At 35.6% G+C, this 21,434-nt stretch overlaps 1 protein-coding gene across 2 annotated transcripts in view; it reads right to left on the reverse strand.

The window, feature by feature from the left end:
- LOC148949328 (kinesin-like protein KIF20A) overlaps positions 1 to 16,500 on the reverse strand; it is a 176,682-nt gene extending 160,182 nt beyond the window's left edge. Inside the window, exons 1-2 of one of the 2 annotated variants that reach the window (XR_016142125.1) lie at positions 16,176 to 16,499; positions 6,509 to 6,766 (exon numbers count right to left, since the gene is read on the reverse strand). Coding sequence is in view for 1 of the 2 variants with exons in the window: in XM_089093364.1 (XP_088949490.1) it covers positions 6,509 to 6,766; positions 16,176 to 16,238 (321 nt within the window). In the remaining variant the exon portion in view is untranslated. Of the gene's footprint in view, positions 1 to 6,508; positions 6,767 to 16,175 lie in introns of both variants that reach the window. The other variant, XM_089093364.1, reaches the window with a different exon arrangement.
- Positions 16,501 to 21,434: the final 4,934 nt, after the last annotated feature.

The raw sequence follows: 21,434 nt of genomic DNA on the forward strand, positions 1-21,434 counted from the left end.
CGCCTTTACCCCTGCTAACATGAACGAAAAGAATATGAAAATGAGAAAGGTGAGCTAGTTAATTTAAACATAAAAAAAACGAGTTAAAAAAAAATTACATTACTAAAACTCAACAACCAGGTGAACTCATATTTACTTATTAATTACTTAATCATCATACCGGGATGGCGTTGAGAGCGTCATCAGCTTTCTTCACATGAGGGGGTATGCATCAAGGGCCTCTGCATCAGACATCAAAATTCCAGATTGGTCCAGGAAATTCCCGAGACTATGACCCCACCGGAACTTGGGTCTTCCTCTAGGACGCTTCCAGCCACTACTGGTTGGTTCAAAGTCGTAAAGAACCCGCACAGGAGTGTCAGTAGGCAGTCGCAAAAGATGTCCTAACCAACAAAGTGTCCGCTCGGCAACCAGGTGTGACAAAGGTGACTGGGAAGCCATACTACGTAGGCGGTCGTTGCTGACAAAGTCTGTCTATCAGATTCCCTGGATTGTCCGAATCCACTTAGATTTAAGAGTGTTGAGACGGCACTGGACAGCTGCAGTAATACAACTCAACCTTCTTCTAAGCCCCAAAAATTGTTGCGTTTACTACTCTACTTTCTACGTCTTCCCAATAACCTTCATCAATAGCTAGAGTGGCGTCAATTGGAGAGAGGAAGGCAGAGGGGGGATATGTGCATTCCCAGATTTCCCCTCCCCTTCCCTAGGTTTTGAAAATACCATTTTCTGGAATTTCATCGAAAATTTCTTTTTTTTGGGTATTTTTGTGGAGAAACACAACAAAATTGGCTCAACTTATACAACTACTAACAAACTCACTGCAGCACCAAGCCACTTTAGGCCAACAGAGCTACGCACGCTCTTCCTCTGCCCCAATCTATTCAATGGCTCCCTCTTTGCACCTTTCCAGGATGTTCCCATTTCCCTTAAATGTTACCTTACGACATCCTCTCACCGCAACTGGGAACGACCAACTTTTTGTTTTACCCTAAACCGTTGGCCGAAAATTACAATCTCTGGCAATCTGTCATCCTCCCTTCTTCGGAGCGCCCACGCTTCAGAGACATCCTTGTCCACTGTCATCACTGTAGCTTCCAATGTTCTAATCGTGGTTCAAAGACTTATCTTCTTATTCCTCGAATTTTTTTTCAACCGTGAAAAAAAACCTGGGCCTTTGCTATTCTACTTCTAACATCTTCACTGCACACACCGTCTTTATAAATAATTCTCCCTAGGTAAGTGAAGCTGTCCATGAACTGAAGCCACTGGACAGATATAGCACTGTTTAGGTAAAGAAGCTTATCTCCTTTAAAGGTTTCATAGCCCCCCTCCATAGCACTATAGGTAAGACCTCCTGTTCCAATATACTTTGTGTTATTTGCATTTCGCGTTATTTTCATACGCCTAGCTTAGTACCTTACTTGTTACGAGCATAAAGACAACGATTACACTTATGTGTCCCCCCCCAAAAAAAAAAGATCGTCAGCATTATCCAAGTAGAACATCATGTTGCAATCCCACTGCGATTCTCATAACTACTTTTTTCGAGGCCTTACACAAACTACTGACCTTGTTTCATACCGGACTATATTCAAAATTATCTGTTAAGCTCCTTATCTTCTTTTATTAATGATTTTTTATTTCAAGGTGTTACAACTCACAACTCAAAACAGCAGCAAGCCGCTAGAGGTCAACACAACTAGGCTCACTCCGATTCAATCCAACTTCGTTCAGAGCCTCGCCATCTATTCCTTCATACGAAGAAATCGTTTTACTATCATTCCAGTATGCTAAATATCAAACCCGTATGTTTTCTCTATATTTTCTAAAACCGCTTTATTTGTCTAACAGCACCTTATAGCATCACAAAATTTGATATAACACCTTTTTTTCTTGGAGAGGGAGCATATAGGCTACGCAAACTAGTTCTCAGGAATTAGAAAATTTGGTCCTCTTATATTAGAGCTAAATATCAAGAAAAGTTTCCGATTGTCCCAGACGAAAGATCGTCTAAAAGACGATCGAGCAGGGACACATGCAGTGGGGGGGGGGGAGTCCCCTCACAAATCCTGAACGAAAGTAACACCCGAAACTCGCATACGAAAGATAAATTCTTTGCACCAAAGAAATATGTGATTCATTTAAATACATCTTGTTATATTGATGCTTATCTTGATTCTTTTTTTTTCAGCTGGGTTTTCATGAATCCGAATTTACATCGTTACTGCATCAATGATGGTTTTGTCAGTTATTATGGAATATTATTTCACAAATTGCATGGTAATTTATTTTCTTTTTCCGTGCTCAGGGGATTATCCAAACAATACATGTTGAGAAATTGGATATCTGTGTTTTCTCAATCCTTTGAATAAATACTGAAAATTGTTATTGGTAAGAATCTTAATGTTTCGGCGATTACCTAGATAGACTTCAATTAAATTTTATATTTGCGGATATTTTATCTCACTGGTTTGACTTTGCAAGCTTGAAAATAATCCTTTTGATGCAGACCTAATAAATAATTTAATAAAAGTCAAGCTAATGAAAATCTGCTAAATGTAAACCTCATTGTAAAAGTATTGTTATTTTTTTTTCTTCCAGAGGCACTTCATACGGAAGCGATAGTCGTACAAACTTCCTAGGGGACTCATTCGAGGAGAAATTGAAAGTTCAAGAACGTTTACTAAGAGCTAAAAATGATCGGAGGGCAACAAGCCCCCTTTTTATCCCAAAATAGTCCAGAAGTCAAATAACTATCCCACTGGGATTAACTCTTCCCGTAGCACTCGGAGCAAGGGCTGTAAGTTATGCAAGTTGTCGATTGTTAACATATTAGGTTTTCTATTGGAAAAGATCCAATGCACCAATAAAACCCTTTGACATTGACACAAATCACATTGACAAAAAGTAAGGATCCTTTTTTAAATTCCTTTTAAAATTAAAATATACTTTCTAGTCATTTATGAGGATTAAATTGAAACATAAAAATAACATATGACAAAATGTATTGGAAATACATAATGGAATTTGTACATTAGGGAGGGGGAGGGTTGCACAAGAAATATTTGGGTGATAGATCATAAAAAATAAGAGAAAAGTAAAGAAGGTCGAGAAAGCATTAAAATAAGAATTAAGGAAATGTGAAGTAGAGGCCATCAAAAAACCTGCTCAAGATTTAGAAGACAAAGCCATACAGCATAATAGTAAAATATTGGGTACTTGTCTATTATATAAAACACACTCGAGAAGTGAAGTTTGATGAATGCTAATGAAATAAAGCCAAATATGATGAAAATACAATGCTTTAGTGACAAAATTATGAAAACTCCCACAAAGAATTATGGACCGGGGGCCGCCCAGAGTGCGTAACCTAAAATAACCTAACCAAAATACCAACAAAATATTTGATTAAAAAAACACTAAAATGTGGTTTCCAAACAAGCCGAAGGTTATTGTCTGGTATAGACAGCGCGAAAAACCAGGTATTCGCAATACACGTTCTCGAGTGTGTTTTATATTTTAGACAAGTACCAAATATTGTACTGGTATGTTAATAAATTGAGAGAGAATAGTCAATCTGGACTTGTCCCAGTTAAAGATAAGAGTAGGGCCACAATTAATGATAAGGAAAGAGTTAAAGAGAGATGGGCAGAATAACTTGAGAATATGCTAAACCATGAGATTCACAGGAAAAGATATGGAAAAGAATAAAAAATCTGTGATACTTTGGATGTGAAGGAAGGGTGGCCGGCGTTTAACCCCCCCCCCCTGGAAAATACCCCCCCCTCCAAAAAAAAAAAAAAGATACCCCCGTGGAAAATAAGGCTTTCCAAGTTTGAGAATTTTATTTGAGTTTTATTTTTCTATTTTCGTAGGGGGATGGAATTTTGTTGGTACTTGTGTATTATGCGCCACCCACTCAAGTTTACGCTGTGTTAGAGAAAACACCGGTTTTTTTTTGTTAGTTTCTTCGTTACTTTAGAAATAAATTTGCGCTATAGATTTGCACATTAGGAGAGGGGTAAGCATAATGGTTCTGCATACAAAATGTGTTTGGTATTATTATTCTGCATTTTAGATAGATAAACAAATAAGTGTATTTTAAAGCCAAATATACGGCCATGAACACAGTAAAATAACATAAATGAAGTCAGTGACTGGGAGAATTTTAAATAGTTTCCAGGAGATGAAATTTTAAAAAGAAATTTTACGCTGGGTGAATTTGCAAGAATTCATATACGAAATGTCTTTATGTCTTGCTTTCTCTGTGGCGATTTAATTTTAGGCGTGGGGATGTTAAGGGTAATTGTCCAGGGTAAATCTTCACCAGGATTGAATTGTCCAGAGGATATTTCTATGGGGAGGGGTATTTTTCGTGGGGAAGGGCATTTTTTGGGGGGTTAAACACACACACCCCCCCCCCCCATTCACTATATTCATTTATGTTATTTTACTGTGTTCATGGCCGTATATTAAATCAGGAAAATATTTCAGGAAAATTTTTCGCCCCACTCATCTGAACCCATTAAAAAGAATCGTCAGAACTAATATCCGATTTATTAGATTTCTTTCGGTTTTTTTTTCCTAGAATTTGTTTTGTCTCTTCCCTTTTTTGTCTTTATTAGTCTATTTATTCTGTATCTTGATTAATTGACCTGAAGCCTGCTTGAATCATCAGAATAATCCAGGAAATTCTTTCTTCTTCTTTTGATTCTGTGTCCTCCCATCTTCTTTCCTGTACTCTTTAAGATAAAGTCCATCAAAATGATCCATATAAATGGGGATAGGACACAACCCTGCTTAATTCCTGATTTAATATACGGCCATGAACACAGTAAAATAACATAAATGAATACAGTGGCTGGGAGAATTCAGATTCTCAAAACATTTCAGATTCTCAGTGTGGTAAATAAGTTTTTCAAATATGTTATTTGAAAAACTTAGAGATAAGTTACCAAAGATTATGGATATGATTTTTTTTAAAGGAGAAGTACCAAGCAATTTAGCCCTTCAAAAAAAAATCTTATTTAGCCCTTCTCTGAGAAAGGCAATAAGAATGTATGTGGTAATTATTTGTTTGGTTTCTCTAGGAATCAAATTACTTAGTATGACTATGCTTTTTAGACCTAGATATGCTATAGATAAAGTTTTAAGAGAAGAACATTGTGGGTTTAGGAAGGGTAGAGAATGTGCTGACCAAATCTGCACTCTTAGACTAATAATTGAGAAATTAAAAATTAAAAGATTAAAAACAGCACACCCGATAAATACATTAGAAAATTAGTGCAAAAAGCAAGTCATCCCCAAAGTGGGTGTAGGATTATTCTACCTAAATGTATGAACCGCCTATCTAAGTTAATTATTCCATCAATCAGGAGTCTCCAATATAAACTGATGGTAATAAATTGCAACAGCAAAATACAGATTAATGAAAACGCCCTTTTTGGATGTAATTAGATAAAAATGGTAATGAGAGGGCCAAATTCTTCTTTTCAAAATCTCAACAAGTCCATGTTAAAATCACAAAACTTGTATGTTCCATTTTCTTATACGAATGAACGTGAACTTTTCATGATAAAACTTAATTTAGAAAGCTGAGTAAAAAAAAAGAAGCAAACGCAGCTTATAGTAATTAATCTGGGCAATAAATATAAACCAAAATCAATGCCCTTATGCTTTTGTTGTCATCATATAAACAAAAAATTTTAACAAGGAAGAAATATCCAGGTGATTGTTCTATACTGTTCCCCCTAAGCATTAAATGTAAACTAATCAAAAATGAGGACAAAGCAGTGATTAAGCTCAATCATTATCAATAAATTTAATTTAAAACCAACAAAATCATCAGCAAAAATTACAATGGTCAAACCAGGTTTTGTTTGTCAAGTGTCTACCTAATTCAAGAGTACTTCAACAAGTACATAATACCTCAATAAGGTTAGCGCAAGAAATGCGTCAATAAGATAAGGGTAGTGTGAAAAATTCACTAAGATCGAAAATTAAAGGAAACGATCATGTGTATAAAAACAGTCAGAATTCTAGAATAAATGATCATCTGAGTAATTTCATAGGTCTGTCCTTTGTTAGGAAAAAAAAGCATGCTTTCCCACCTTTCCCAAACCACTTTGTCCCGTCCAAGAGCATAAAAAAAAAAAAAAAAAAAAAAAACAAGAAAAAAAAACTCAATTAATGTAACAGAAATTACAGGCAAAGCCTTACTACTTAAAGTGTGCTGCAACTACAAATGTCAAAGAATTACAACATATGGGTCACAAATTAAAGATATTGACCTATCCTGGCATCAATACAAAATGGAGATTTTATGTCCCTTTCCTTTCACTCTTTCCAGCCCTCTCCCTCTGATTGAGATTATATTTCGTTCACCTTCACTCCTTCTGTCACTCAGCTAGGTTTGACTAGTTAACATGACATCAATATAAATATTTTGTTCTTATTCCCTCCCTCCCTATGCTCTATCCCTTTAAATGAGGTTAAATTTAATTACCAGCATTGTAAATGTCTTCCCAGCACTTCTTGCTCCATATGTGAATATTAATGCATCCTCTCCATGCAAAAAATCTCTTACAGGTTCTACAACGGTGCTATCAAATACTTCAAACGTCGTGGTCGTATCTGGAAGCACATAACTGAACTTGAACCGATTTATTCTTTGCTTTCCTTGTGACTGAATCGAAATTTCATTCTTTTGTCTTTGAAGGCACATTGAAATTATCCCATTTGTTGGTCTGATTCTGACAAATACCTATAAGCATAGTAAAAACACACTTCAATCTTTGTGATACTATTTTTCTAAAGATGAATTTGAGGGTTAAATCGGATTAAAATTGAGCGTAGGAGTGTAAAAACTATACAACAGATATAAATTAACTCAGTCGAAGCCTCGGTGTTTGTCACAGTCCTCTGCAGTACTGGGAAGGGGTAGTCAGAAATTTTTCCCGCAAGCGGTTGGGAGGTCGGCCTCTTGGGCAAGACGAATTAATTCTTCCTTAAAAGGCGATTTTGGGTAGTTGGGCTGGGGATATACGTTGAACGTATCCTAACCATCGAATGTGTTGGAGTGGGATGGTCTGTATGATGGTTTAAGGACAGTTCAAGGAGGACAGTAGCCGTTCGTTTGATACTCTGTTTAGGTAAGTATTGACAGTACTTTCGGAGCGATGTAGTGTCGAAAGTCGTCAGTGTGATGACAAGAATTAAAAGTCTTTCCCACCACAAGTGGGAAATTGGGTACTGACCTTCATGAGGCATACATAGGACCTTCAGGAGTCATACATCAGGAAAGTTTCACCTTAATAGTCTAAGATATTCCTGAGACATTGATCATACATCTTTTGGGAGCCTGAAAGCACATAATGTATTTTGATTTAGTTCAACGTCCCCCTAAATGTTCCCTGAAATTTCACGTCAATACTCTTAGCCTCAGTAGAAGTAGTAGTCATAACAGTAGAAATAGTATCATAGCACATATTGCCATTTGGCTAGTTCAACATCACCAACAACAACCCGTGAACGTTCCAACTTCATACTTCAAGCTATTCTTAAGATATTACTGATACACCTTTTTGACAACCAGTAGGCACAGTGTAGCCTATTTTGATTCAGTTCAACTTCCCCCTCAATATTCCCTCCCTGACATCTTCACATTCATATCCTTAGCCTTAGCTATAACAGCATTGACAGTAGTAATGGAATGAATATTACTAGTAGTAGTCAAAAGTTAGATTTGTAGTAGTACTAGCACTAGTAGCAGTAGTGGTATGCACATACTGCGTTTGGTCAATTGAACATCCTCATCATCCAGCCCTGGAAGTTTCAATTTATTACTACAACCTTTTGCTATGATAAGTCTGATAATCACTTTTGATAATCTGTAGGCCCTTAGTGTGTTTTGATTTATTTTAAACTTCTCCCTCAGCATTTTTGAAAATTTTAACCTTGAGAGACTAAAACTAGTCGTAGTATTAGTAGTAATAGAAGTAGTAGTTAAAGTGGCAGTAGTAGTAGTAGTAGTGGTAGTATTAGTAGAATGAGTATTAGTAGTAACATCCACATGTTGACTTTTGGTCAACTGAAATCCCCCCTACGCATTCCTTGAAAGTTCCAACTTAATGCACTAAGTCATTCCTGAAAATCCCATTTTGACAACCCTCATGCCCATGGTGTTTTAGTTTAGTTTGACTTCCCCCTCAACATTTCCTAGAATTTTCACCTTAACATCCTACTCCTAGGCTTAGTATTAGTTGCAATAGAAGTAGTAGCTGGATTGGCAGCAGTAGTAGTAGTGGTAATAGAATTAGTAGGGGTATTAATATTAGTAGTAGCATGCACATATTGCCTTTTGGTGAATTGATCTGCCCCTCAAGCGTTCACTGAAAGTTCTAAATTAATACACTAAGCTTGTGATTCCAAACTATGGATCACGACATGCCAGTGGGTCGCAAACGAATATTAAGCGGGCCGCGGTTGCGAGCATTAATATTGGTAATGCTCAGATTCCGTATCGACGAGTAGAACTTATTTGTTCTAATTGAAATGAAAAAAATACAAGTGTTACCAATATGAATGAAAGACAGTTAAAATAAGAAACATGACTTAAATATATTTTTTTTTTTTGCTTAGAATTAGTTGCAAAAGAAGTAGTAGCTGGAGTGGCGGTAGAAGTAGCAGTGGTAATAGAATTAGTAGGGGTACTAATATTATTAGTAGCAAGCACATATTGCCTTTTGGTCAATTGATCTACCCCCTGAGCGTGATTCCTAAGCTTGTGATTCCAAACTATGGATCACGACACACCAGTGGGTCGCAAACGAATATTAAGTGGACCGCGGTTGCAAGCATTAATATTGGTAATGCTCAGATTCCGTATTGACGAGTAGAACATATTTGTTCTAATTGAAATGAAAAAAAAATGCAAGTGTTACCACTATGAATGAAAGACTGTTAAAATAAGAAACATGACTTAAATATCATTCTATTGCTTACATAATTACACCTGCTTTAGTTTTTTTTTTAAAGTTATTTCAATGGGAAGGATGTATTTGTTTACGATTTTTCTTCATTACAGTTTCAACATCAACTTCAGCTTAAGTTACTTTTAATTACAGTGAGTTTGATATATCCAATTTATGTCAGTACTTAGATTGAATGTAAATCAGGCGAAAATCTGGCCTCACATAGATATGAGCTAGTGAAGAGAAGGAGGACTTTCATAGCTTCATCAAACCGGCAAGAATTGTTATCAGCAACTGAAGGCCAGAATTTCTATTTGTCAGTGATGTATCTTCTGATAAATCAATGTGTTCTTCACTTGCTTTTGTTGAGATACTAGTTGGTAAGTCGTCTTGATATTTGATAAGTTGTCAGGGTAAACGTCTAGAACCATCTTTGCCATGGAGCAGCGATAAATTTTCAATGAATAGTAAACAACAAAGCTTTGAGACATCTGATATTTCTATCAAAAATCTATCAATAACGGTTCGGTCCTAAGACCGAGGATTTGAATGAAGGGGTCTGGGACACTGGGTACTCGCTTGATTGAACAAAATGGATATCTAAAAATTTTGATTGGATGTCTTTGGGGAAAAGGTGGGCAAGAGATGGGGGCTAGGTGCCCTCAAATCACTTTTGACTATTAAAAACGGCACTAGACCTTTGAATTTCCAATCAAATGAGCCCTTTTTCAAGTTTCTACAACAAAGATTTCAACAAAAACGTATATGCCCACAGGGGATAACTTACAAACTTTGCTCTGAAGACTGTGGGAGGGGGGGGGTCCTGCTCAACGGGAGAATGGACTGATAGTGAAATTTGTGGAAAAAAATGGCTATTTAAAAATTTGTTTTGGATGTGATTGGGGAAATGATGGGCATGGAAGGGGTTCTAGTTGCCTCGCAATTACTTTTGACTATTAAAAAGGGCACAAGTCATTTCGATTTCTAATCGAATGAACTCTTTTTGAAGTTTCTATGACAATCCGTTCTATAAAAACTTTATATGCCCCCAGGGCATAACTTAAAACCCGTGTCCTGAGGAATGTGAGGGGATTGTCATCCTCAAAGACCATATTTCCAGAACTCAAAGCTATGTAGAACAAAATGGCTATATACAAATTTTGATTGGATGTCTTTGGGGAAAAGGTGGGCGTTAGAGGGGGGTTAGTTACTGTCCAATCACTTTCAATTATTAAAAAGGGCCCTAGACCTTTGAATTTCGAGTCAAATGAGCCTTTTTTGAAGTTTCTACAACAACACCTTCTATTAAAACCATATCGGCCACCAGGGCATAACTTAAGACCCTTGCTCTTGAGGGTTGTGGGGGAGTATTCTCCTCAAAAACATATTTTCTATCTGGAAATCAACTATGCTAAACAAAATGGCTATTTCAAAATTTTGATTGGATGTGTTTGGGGGAATGATGGGTATGAGTGGGAGGGGGGGTTAGTTGTCCTCCAATCACTTTTGACTATAAAAAAGGGCACTATCCCTTTGAATTTCAAATCAAATGAGCCTTGTTTGAAGTTTCTACAAAAGCTCCTTCTATAAAAACCTTATCTGTGCCTAGGGCAGTACAGAAAACCCGCGCCCCAAGGGTAGTGGGGGATATTTATCTTCAAAAACATATTTACTACATGATATCAACTAAGCTGAACAACAGTGTTATCTCAAAATTGTGCTGGGAGGTGGGTGGGGGACTGAGGGGCGTGGGGGGGGGGGGCACTAGGAGCCCGCCAATCACTTTCGACTATTAAAAAGAGCACTTTTTAATAACTAGCCCTTTGACAATGCCTTCGACAAGTTTCTATGACAATTTCCAATTGAATAAGCCTGCTTTGAAGTTTCTATGACAATGCCTTGTATAAAAACCTTATATGCCCCCAGGACATAAATTAAAACCCTTGACCTAAGGGTTGTGGTGGAGTATCATCCTCAAAAAGATATTTTATATATGGAAATCAACTCGGCTGAACAAAATGACTATCTCAAAATTTAGATTGGATGGCTGTGGGGGACTGTGGGGCGTGGGGGGGGGCTAGGGTCCCTCCAATCACTTTCGACTATTAAAAAGGGCACGAGCCAAGCCAATTTCTAATCAAATGAGCCCTTTTCGAAGTTTCTATGACAACTGCTTTGATACAAAGTCCCCGGGTATGGAGAAGAAAAAAGAATACATTGTGCCCATATCAGTGTTTATTTAGGCAGTGCTATTGCACTGCATATGATAAATCCTCCATGTAAGCAACAGGCACATTGAATTATTTACAATCCTTTCCCTGGGTCTATGGACACATTGCATCAACAAAAACAAAGAGAGAGAAAAAGTCTCCAAATGAAGAAAGCAATTGGGGATACAGCCAGTAGAAGGAGAAGACAAAATAAAACACATATATTTTGCCTGTATAAAACTAGGCATCTTCAATGCTAGGAACAAAAATAAAATCTAAAATTTCTTAAATTAAATAGAATCTAAACCTAAGAAACAAAAATATATATATACATAATTTATGATACTGTGACTGAGCACTGCAGAAGCTAATTAGTTACTGCAATGAGAACACTGAAGCAACTGGCTAAAATATGAGAAAATGAAATTATTTATTCTGTTGTAAAATAATCCTTTTCCTAGCAATTCATCCACAGCTGCAATTCTCCTTGATCTTGTATTTAGTCTAGTCCCTGGTAATTTTCTAAAACCTCACTGCTCTATCTTTTGAATCATCTTTATTGATAATATTATAATTAGAGTCAATATTTTAAATTACCATTACCCCTGCTCATTTAAAGATTACAAAGAATTTTTTTTTTGTTTTTGGTCTTTTATTTCAATGGCTTCCTTGCGTATATATAAATGTGGCATCATCAAATATTATGTAATGATTGGGGTGATGGAAAATGTGTTCTGCCAAAGCTGAAACAAAAGTTTCAGGAGGCTTGCTAAATTTAAGCCTTATCAATTGAGTTACAATGCTCAATAAATTGTTCACAAACTTTTTGTGGGTTTGGCAAATGTAAAATTTTCCACAAGAACAACGAATACTCTATACACCCCTGCCCAACTTGCCACATGTCTGATCCTTCACAAAATCGAGAAACTACTGAAGAGTCTAATTGACTCAAAGCATGGATCAACATTACATTTATGTAAAGTTGGTTTAAGTTTTTTCACCTCTGCCAGGTAGATAGAGTAAAGAAATATAACAATTTGACCAAATTCAATTCAGAACACTGTAAAACAGTGTTTATTTTATTATGTGGTTATAATACATATATTATAAAATAAAGTGGTTATTTATTATGTGGAAAGTGTGGTTATAATGAAATTGTATATGGTCCTTGACAGTTGGTCAAATAGGACAATCTGTCATCATTTATCTATAAAATGTGGCTAGTTATCTCAACCTTTCTCTTGCTACAGCCATAGAAAGTAGAAATCACTTTTCTGTGCCATTAACTGCTTGAGAAACAGTTATTCAGTCAGGTGACAAAAAAAATCCACAGGCAATTTCTCTAGAAAACATCACATAAATCTTCCTCTGTTTTTCAGAGTGTCAATGCTTTATATCCATACTTGACCTATGTCATCACTGTAGCTTCCAATATTCTAATCTTAGTTTGCAGACTTATCCTCCTATTCTACCAAACTTTTTTATAACTTTGAGAAAACCACCTGGGTCTTGGCTATTCTAGTTTTAATATCTTCACTCCCCCAACTACCATTACTAATAATACTACCTAGGTAAGTGATGCTGTCCACTTGATCAATCTTCTTATTGCCCAATATTCAACCTTTACTTATTCTTAGCCTTAGTAGCTTAGTCTTCTTAACATTTACTTCAAACTTATTCTTACATCCTCAACCTGCAAAACCATTCAAAGTTAATTCATTTTACTAACATTTTATTCCACAATGCTTAAATCCTCATCATAATCTAAATCTAGGAGAATTTTACTTCCCCCATTGATTTTACTATGCTCCTTATGACAAAGTCCATCAATATCATCCATTTAAATTGAGATAGAAAATGACCATGCTAAACACCAAATTTAATACAAAACCAGCTACTACAGAACAACATTCCGAAATTCTAATTTTGGTTTGCAGACTTATCCTCCTATTCTACCAAACTTTTTATAACTTTGAAAAAACACCCTGGGTCTTGGCTATTATAGTTTTAACATCTTCACTGCACCAACTACCTTTACTAATAATACTACCTAGGCAAGTGATGCTGTCCACTTGATCAATCTTCTTATTACCCAACATCACCTTTACTTATTCTTAGCCTTAGTAGCTTAGTCTTCTTAACATTTATATCAAACTTATTCTTGCATTCTCAACTTGCAAAACCTTTCAAAGCTTATTCATTTTGCTAACATTTTATTACACAATGCTTAAATCATCATTATAATCTAAATCTAGAAGAAATTTACTTCCCCCATTACTTTTGCTATGCTCCTTATGACAAAGTCCATTAAAAACATCTATATAAATTGGAATAGAAACTGGCCATGCTAAACACCAAAACCAGCTACTAACCTCATTTCCTACCTTAACTGGAGCAATGTTACTCTTGTACATAGCAGTAATCCCTTTAATGTAATTATCTAGTATACAATTTTTAATCCAAGAGTGAAAATTTGGTTGACATATCCTAGAACCTTCCTAAAGCCACACCAGTCTTCTCTCAAAACTTTATCTACAGCATCTCTAAGTCTAAAAAGTATAATCATGCTAATTAATTTGCTTCCTGCAGAAACCAGACAAATAATTACAATACACACTTATTGCATTTCTCAGGGACAGGTTTGATTCAAGTTTCCTGAAATTGCTAGTTACTTCTTTGAAAAAATCATATTGATAATTTTCAGTAGCTTATCTCTAACCTCATAATCAACATACTAAAAAAACTCATTTACCACACTGTCAGAGCCTGGGGCCTTATTACTTAATAATCCCTTTAATACTGTGGTGAGATGAGTCACCATCATCTTTGATTGATGGCTAGCATCTACAGTATTTGTCCATATGATGGCAAGTGTAATTTAAGGTCATACTGTCATCAATTCTTCCTCATGAAGTGAAACTTTCTTCACATTCAAGGTATTGCAAACTTTCTTATTCTTTTCTGTATCTTTTACTGTAACCCTATTATGGTTTTACCTATTCTCAAAATTTTCTGTCTCTCTCTCTTTAACTCTTTCCTTGTAATTGTGGCTCTGTTCTTATTTTTAACTAGGACAAGTCCAGATTGACTATTCCCTCTTAAATTATTAACATACCAGTTGACCTAGTCTACAATATTTTACTATTATGCTGTCTGGCTGCATCTTTTATCCCGGTCCTCTATTTCTTTTAGCATTAATTAATTTTTTAATTATTTATAAAACTGTATTTAAATTGCTTTTATTTTATATTACCGAAACCTTACTTAATTTTTGTGCAGGCTCAGCCCCCCCCTCTCTGATGTGCAGATCCTATTATGTATTTCTAATGTATTTTGTCATGCATTACTATTTTGTTTTCAACTTAATCCCTATAAATGACTAGAAAATACATTTTAAATTGTGGTATAGATATAAAAGAAAATATCCATACTTTTTGCAATTCTTGTCAATGTCAAACTGTTTTATTGGTGTGTAGAGTCTCACAGAATTCATCTAAAGAATACAAGGAAAACTATAGCCTATTCTAATTTCAAGAGAAAATGGAAAAAAAACAAGTAAATTTGATACATTGATGATTGATGCATATAATCAAATGAGAATTCCATCATTTTTTTATAACTTTCTTTCTATAGCCTATGGCTATGCCCAGCCTAAATGAGACCGTTACAGAGGGACAGGGGATAAATTATGAAAATGCAAACAAAACTTGGAAGTTACAAAAATGAGCAATAAAAAAAATGTCAGTAAATTTTTTGCTGTTCATATTATTGACTTACATATCACTCAATGCCTTTTTTACGCTTTTTCTAAATATAATAATCATTTTTGTCAGAAATGAATTTTTACTCACACCCCTATATATACCAATTCAGGGTATATTTATGCAAATTAGGGGGTCAGGTTAATTCTATTTCTTATGTAAATGAGAGGTAAGTTTAAACTCCCCCCTACCCCTAATGTGCAAATATATATACTGAATTGGTATATATAGGGGTGGGGGTAAAATTCATTTTCAACAAAAAATATTATTATATTTGGAAAGATCATTAAAAAAGGTATCAAGTGGTAGGGTAAGAGACCTCTTTTTGGGAAAGACTACTTTTCTTTGGCATTCTGAAAAAATATCAATTGGTTTTTGGACCACCCCTATTTTACTACAGCATGATGCAATGTGAGGACAGTAACAAGAACTCCACCTTCTTAGTCAAATTTTACCCAATAATTTGTCAGCAAAAATTAAAAATATAGTCTCTGTTTTAACAAGCAATTGAAAAGAAAAAATTATATTTAATATTTGCAATTTATAGAATAAATATCAAGCAATAAAAGTTAAAATTTAGAATAAGCAGAAAATCAGCTTTCAGTTAATACATGAATAAAACTGATAGGCTACACTAAAAGGATATATAGCCTACATTAAAATGGGATAATTGGTATTTCCAAAAAAGAGGTCCTTGTAGGTAAGTCAATAAACTAATAATTGCAAGTCTTTCATCTTCAATAAGTTTAGTAAAAACCTTATTAATGTATAGCTTAGATTATTGACTTTTCTCTGACATATTGAATTCTTCTCAATTCCTCTTTGGCAAGAAAATGTGAGGGTTTTAGTTTCCCATAGGTTAATTTTACTCAATTGGATAGGCTACTGGTTTTTTACCCTGTGTTTACTTTATTCATAAGTTAATATTATGAATAACACAAAATTTACCAAAATGTCTATCTTTTAAATCTAGCATGTCTCTTGCTGAAGAACTGCTATTCTTGACTTGCATTCTCTTTTGTTAGGCTATTAGATCTAGTCTAGGCTATAATCCTTCCTTCTCATGGGAAAAAGCCTAGGTTAAGCATGAGTTTTAAGAATTAAGACAAATGTTTTGTTTTAGCTTAATGTACCCTACTAGTCTAGCCTACAGGCTACCACTTGGAATCTGGCAATATGTCTAGGCTCTATAAGATTTCAACAAATAAAAGCACTAAAGTTTGACTTGCCTTATTTTTTTCTGGATCTTTGAAAGCTTTTTCATCTTTTTTTTCCATTTTCCCTATAGGCATAAATAAGTTTTTGTTGCTTTGAATTTGGTCTAAATGATTTAGCTCTCTGACTGCGTTCCAATCCAAGATTACTAATCAAAGCGTTTCATGAGGGTGAACGTGACGTCAGAAATGAGTCAGACAAGTAATGGAGCGCTCAGGATTACTTGGCTGAGGACAAGTACTTGCTTGTCCTACAAAAAGTATAGCCTATTAAAGATGTGCCCCTCGGGGCGGATCGGGCTCAATTAATTCAGGAAAACCGTCGGAGTTCATATGATAGTGATTCTGTATTAACGCAAAGCACAAGAAGTTAAACTCAAGTTTTTTTTTCTTCTAATTGTTAACAAAATAAAAAAAGTCGGTAAAAATGACCAGCCAGTCGGTAAGATCTACTGCCCCACCAAACATTTTGGCTAGTAACGCCCCTGCTCGCAATGAATCTATCTACCACATTTACCAGTGAAGCATTGCTTTGCTATTAAAAAAAAGTTAAATATTTATTTGTTATATATTTTATTAGTTTTATAAATTATATATTTTTTCATTACCCAGCATTAATTCTTAACCTCCATTTATTTCTAGTCGAAACAACTTTAGTCTTCTTGAAATTAATTTTCAAACATGTTCCTTTACTCTGAACGCTCAATACCTTCAAAAATGATTCATTTTGCTAGCATTTGTATATGGGAAAGTCGAATCCTTAGCGAATGTTTACCTTTAAGGACATTTATGTATGTCATTTGATTTCGTGCGCTCCCATACCCATTGTCATGTTCAATCAAAATGAACCGTATGGACGAGAATAGAAAACAAAATGTAAATATATATGGCCTATATTGTCGTCAAAATCGTCCTAGTAAGTAGAAACTATGTATCTCAAAAAGTGAAGTTAGGGTATTGATCCTCATAATGAATATATCTTCCACATTTATCAGTGAAATAGGGTTTACCTATTTTAAAAAAATCACATTTTAGATTAGAATTCAACAAATTAATTCCTAAGCAGAAAACGTGAAGAAGTAAAAACACCCGTAAATCTTCTAAGACTACTGTGTCATGTGTGCTTTACTGAAACACAATGTATTTAAAACATTTTTTATATAAGTATAACATTGAAAAAGAGTCCTGTGGTGGCGCAGCGGGTTTGGTCGCAGTTTGGTAATATGGGATCCAGAGTTCGAATCCAGCTGTGGCAGCACATTACAGGCTCAACACAAGGACCTTAGTAGTCAATAAAGATGGCTAATCCAATGCAATAAAATATTGAAATATAAAACTTTTGCTAAATTAGATATTGAGTTACTGAGATTTCCAGGAATGTGAAGCTGCCCACCTGATCAATCTTTTCATTACCCAAAGTCACCTTTTCATCTTCACTTATACCTAGCCTCAGTGACATAGTCTTCCTAACATTAATTTTCAAACCAATTCTAGCACCCTGAATTCGCAAAACCTCTAAAACGTCATTTATTTTGCTCACACTTTCATCTAGGATGTTTAAATCATCAGCTAAATCCAAGTCCAGGAGACTTTTTCCTCCCCATTTCATTCCGTGGTCTCCCATTGCCTTTCCTGTGCTCCTTAAAACAACTGTTCTTTAATGGTAGACTAAAATTAGCCTAGTTTTTTTTGTCAAAATGTCCAAATAGAGATAAGATGCACACATAGACTAAATTTGGGTAAATATATACCAAATGATATTATTGAGTTAGGAATAAAGTGAATACACCATTCGACGTTTTTTTTATTCTGATTACGAATATAATAATCATTTCTATCGGAAATGAATTTTACCCCCCTATATATGCCAATTCAGGGTATATATTTCTACAACGCCACGCAAAGAGTGAGGCGTCAAGGAAGGGACAGCCCCTTTCACATACTGAATAATTTCTGTTCATTTTAAGTTTTAACGTCATTCCTTACTTTCAATTAAAAAAACTTGTTTTTATTTAATTTTAAACTTTTTTGACTTAATACAGGTTTTGATTTTGGCTCACCGTACATGAATAATTAAAACAAAATTTCATTATATTATATTTTACTTCTATTTGGCTAAATGGCTTTCTCAAAACTTGTTTAATTCTATTTACGAACGTTGTTATTAATAATAAATATACGTAACTTACGAATTAACTTACATAACGAACTTCTGTATTCATAGATTTTTTATACGTATACTGGGGGGTTTGCCCCATAGTCAATACCTTGCTCTTCAAGCTAAAGTTAAAATTTTGTTCCAATTCTTTAGAAATGGCCCCTTAATCACAAAGGCCGTGAATTAGAATATATAGCTCATATGAAAGTACTAAAAAATCTTTGGCTTAAAGAGCGTTGTATTGACTAGGGGGTGAACCCAATCATATACGTAATATTTTCTGTTTGTATTAAGTTTTGATGTTTCTCCTTACTTTCAGTTGAAAAACTTTGTTTTTTTTTAATTTAATTTCTGATCTTTTTCTTTAATAATGATGGGAAATCCAGCACACCCTTCATAGCAATGTCTCTTCCCCCATGAAAACTTCCTTCATGATAAGATCCTCCCAGATCCTTCCCGACCAGCCCCCCACCTACCAGATAAAATCCCCCCTGACAACGTCTGGATCCGTCCCAATAACCCATACTCTCTGTTAACAATGGGTAAAGTTCATACCTTTCAGCCCTCCCCCCGGGGACTTCGGGGGATTAAGTCATCCTAAGATACATAGTTATCATATTTTCGACCATGGTGAACAAAATGGCAATCTCAAAATTTTGATCGGGTGACTTTGGGAAAAAAATGAGCGTGGGAGGACGCCTAGTTGCCCTGCATTTTTATGGTCACTTAAAAAAGGCACTAAAACTTTTAATTTCCACTAAAATGATCCCTCCCATGATATTCTAGGACAACTGGGTCGATACGATCCCCCCTGGGGAAAAAAAAACAAAAAAAAGCAAATAAACACGCATCCGTGATCTTTCCTCTGGCAAAAAATACAAAATTCCACATTTTTGTAGATAAGTGCTTGAAACCTCTTTAGTAGGATTCTGTTATACGCTGAATATGATGGTGTGATTTTTATTAAGGTTCTATAACTTTTAGGAGGTCTTTCTCTCTTTTTGCTAAACTCAGCCAAATTTTCTCAGGCGCGTAACTTCTGATGGGTAAGACTAAACATGATGAAGACTAAACTTATATATTTGAGATCAGCATTAAAATCTGATTCTTTTGAGGTATCTATTGGTATCAAAATTCCGTTTTTTAGAGTTTCAGTTACCATTGAGCCGGTTTGCTCCTTACTTACAGTTGGTTACCACGAACTTTTTGATAGTCTTTTCAGGGAAAAAGAAAATAGCACTTTAAATCTTTTTGTTTTCTAAGACTTTACAGTTTGGCCTTCTATTTGTATGCTGGAGAAAATTTTTCAGCAATTTTTAACAACACACACCCTACTAAAAATCTGAACACTAATAGTAATGTTTAATTTAGTTTCATATCTTCTCTAGTTGACCTGAAATGGAAAACTTGACACCAGTCTCACAAAAATCTCTTTACTTTCTTTGATACCCTGGATACACCTACACTCTTTTGATTCGGTTAAAATTTAAGAGCAGAAGTAGCCCTGAAAGATTGAACACAATACTCTCAATCCTTCTTGATATACTGCTGATATGGATTATTTTTAATTAGAAATATAACAGTGCTTTTTTATTACATCTTAACGAAACATTTTGTTTTTAAACATAATGGGAAATGAGGAGGGTGGGAGTGGAAGGGGGATTAGTTCCCCTCCAATCACTTTAGACTATTAAAAAGGACACCAGCCCTTTCAATTTTCAATCGAATGAGCCCCTTTCGAAGTTCTCACTACAACTCCTTCGCAACGAAATGTCCTAGTCTAGGCAAAAACAACAACAAAAAATATCACGAAATACTTTCGACTATTAAAAATGGTTCTAGCCCTTTGAATTTCAAATCTAATGAGCCCTTTTTCAAGTTTCTACAACAAAGATTTCAATAAAAACCTTATATGCCCCCAGGGCATAACTTAAAACCGGTGCCTTGAGGGTTGTGGGGGAGTGTCCCCCACAACCAAAAGGGGTTTTGGGACTTAGATGAAAAACAAGGCTATCTCAAAAATTTACATTGATGTTGTTTTGGGAATTTATGGGCGGGAGGGGGGCTAGTTGCCCTCCAATCACTTTCGACGAGTAATAAGGGCACTAGCCCTTTGAATTTCTTATCGACTGAGACTGGTTTGATGTTTCCACGACAACGCCTTCAATAAAAACCTTATAGACCCCCAGGGTAAAACTTAAAACCGTTGCCTTGAGGGTTGTGGGGGAGTGTCCTCCATAAAAAATATATTTTCTATCTGGATATCAACTAGCCTACGCTGAACAAAATGGCTGTCTCAAAAATTTTGATTGGAGGTGTTTGGGGGACTGATCGGCGTGGGGGGCTAGTTGCCCTCCAATCACTTTCGACTATAAAAAAGGGCACTAGCCCTGTCAATTTTCAATCAAATGAGACTGTTTGAAGTTTCTATGACAACACCTTCTATAAAAACCTTATATGCCCCCAGGGAATAACTTAAAACCCTTGCCCTGAGGGTTGTGGGGTAGTGACTTCCTCAAAAACATATTTTTTATGTGTAAATCAACTCTGCTGAACAAAATGGCTGTCTCAAAATTTAGATTGGATGTGTTTGGGGGAATTATTAGCGTGGGGGAGGGGCTAGGTGCCTTCCAATCACTTTCGACTACTAATAATGGCACTAGCTTTGAATATACACTCGAATGAGCCTGTTTTGAAGTTTCTACGACAACACCTTCTATAAAAACCTTAGGTACTCCCAGGGCATAACTTAAAACCCTTCCCCTTAGGGTTGTGGGGGAGTGTCATCCTCAAAACATTTTTTCTATCTGGAAATCAACTAGCCTACGCAGAAAAAAATGCCTATAACAAACTTTTTTGTGGATGGGGTTGAGGTACTGTTGGGCGGGGGGGGAGTTGCCCTACAATCACTTTCGTCTATTAAAAAGGGCACTAGCCCTTTGAATTTCCAACCGAATGAGCCAGTTTTGAAGCTTTAAAGACAACGCCTTCTATAAAACCTTGTATGCCCACAGGGCAAAACTTAAAACCCTTCCCCTGAGGGTTGTGGGGGAGTGTCTTCCTCAAAAACATATTTCTATTAGGAAATTAACTATACTGAACAAAATGGCTATCTT

The sequence above is a fragment of the Artemia sp. Qi Xiang Cuo genome, chromosome 8, assembly GCF_049724085.1.
Source record: "Artemia sp. Qi Xiang Cuo chromosome 8, ASM4972408v1, whole genome shotgun sequence".
Taxonomy (NCBI): Eukaryota; Metazoa; Arthropoda; class Branchiopoda; order Anostraca; family Artemiidae; genus Artemia; species Artemia sp. Qi Xiang Cuo.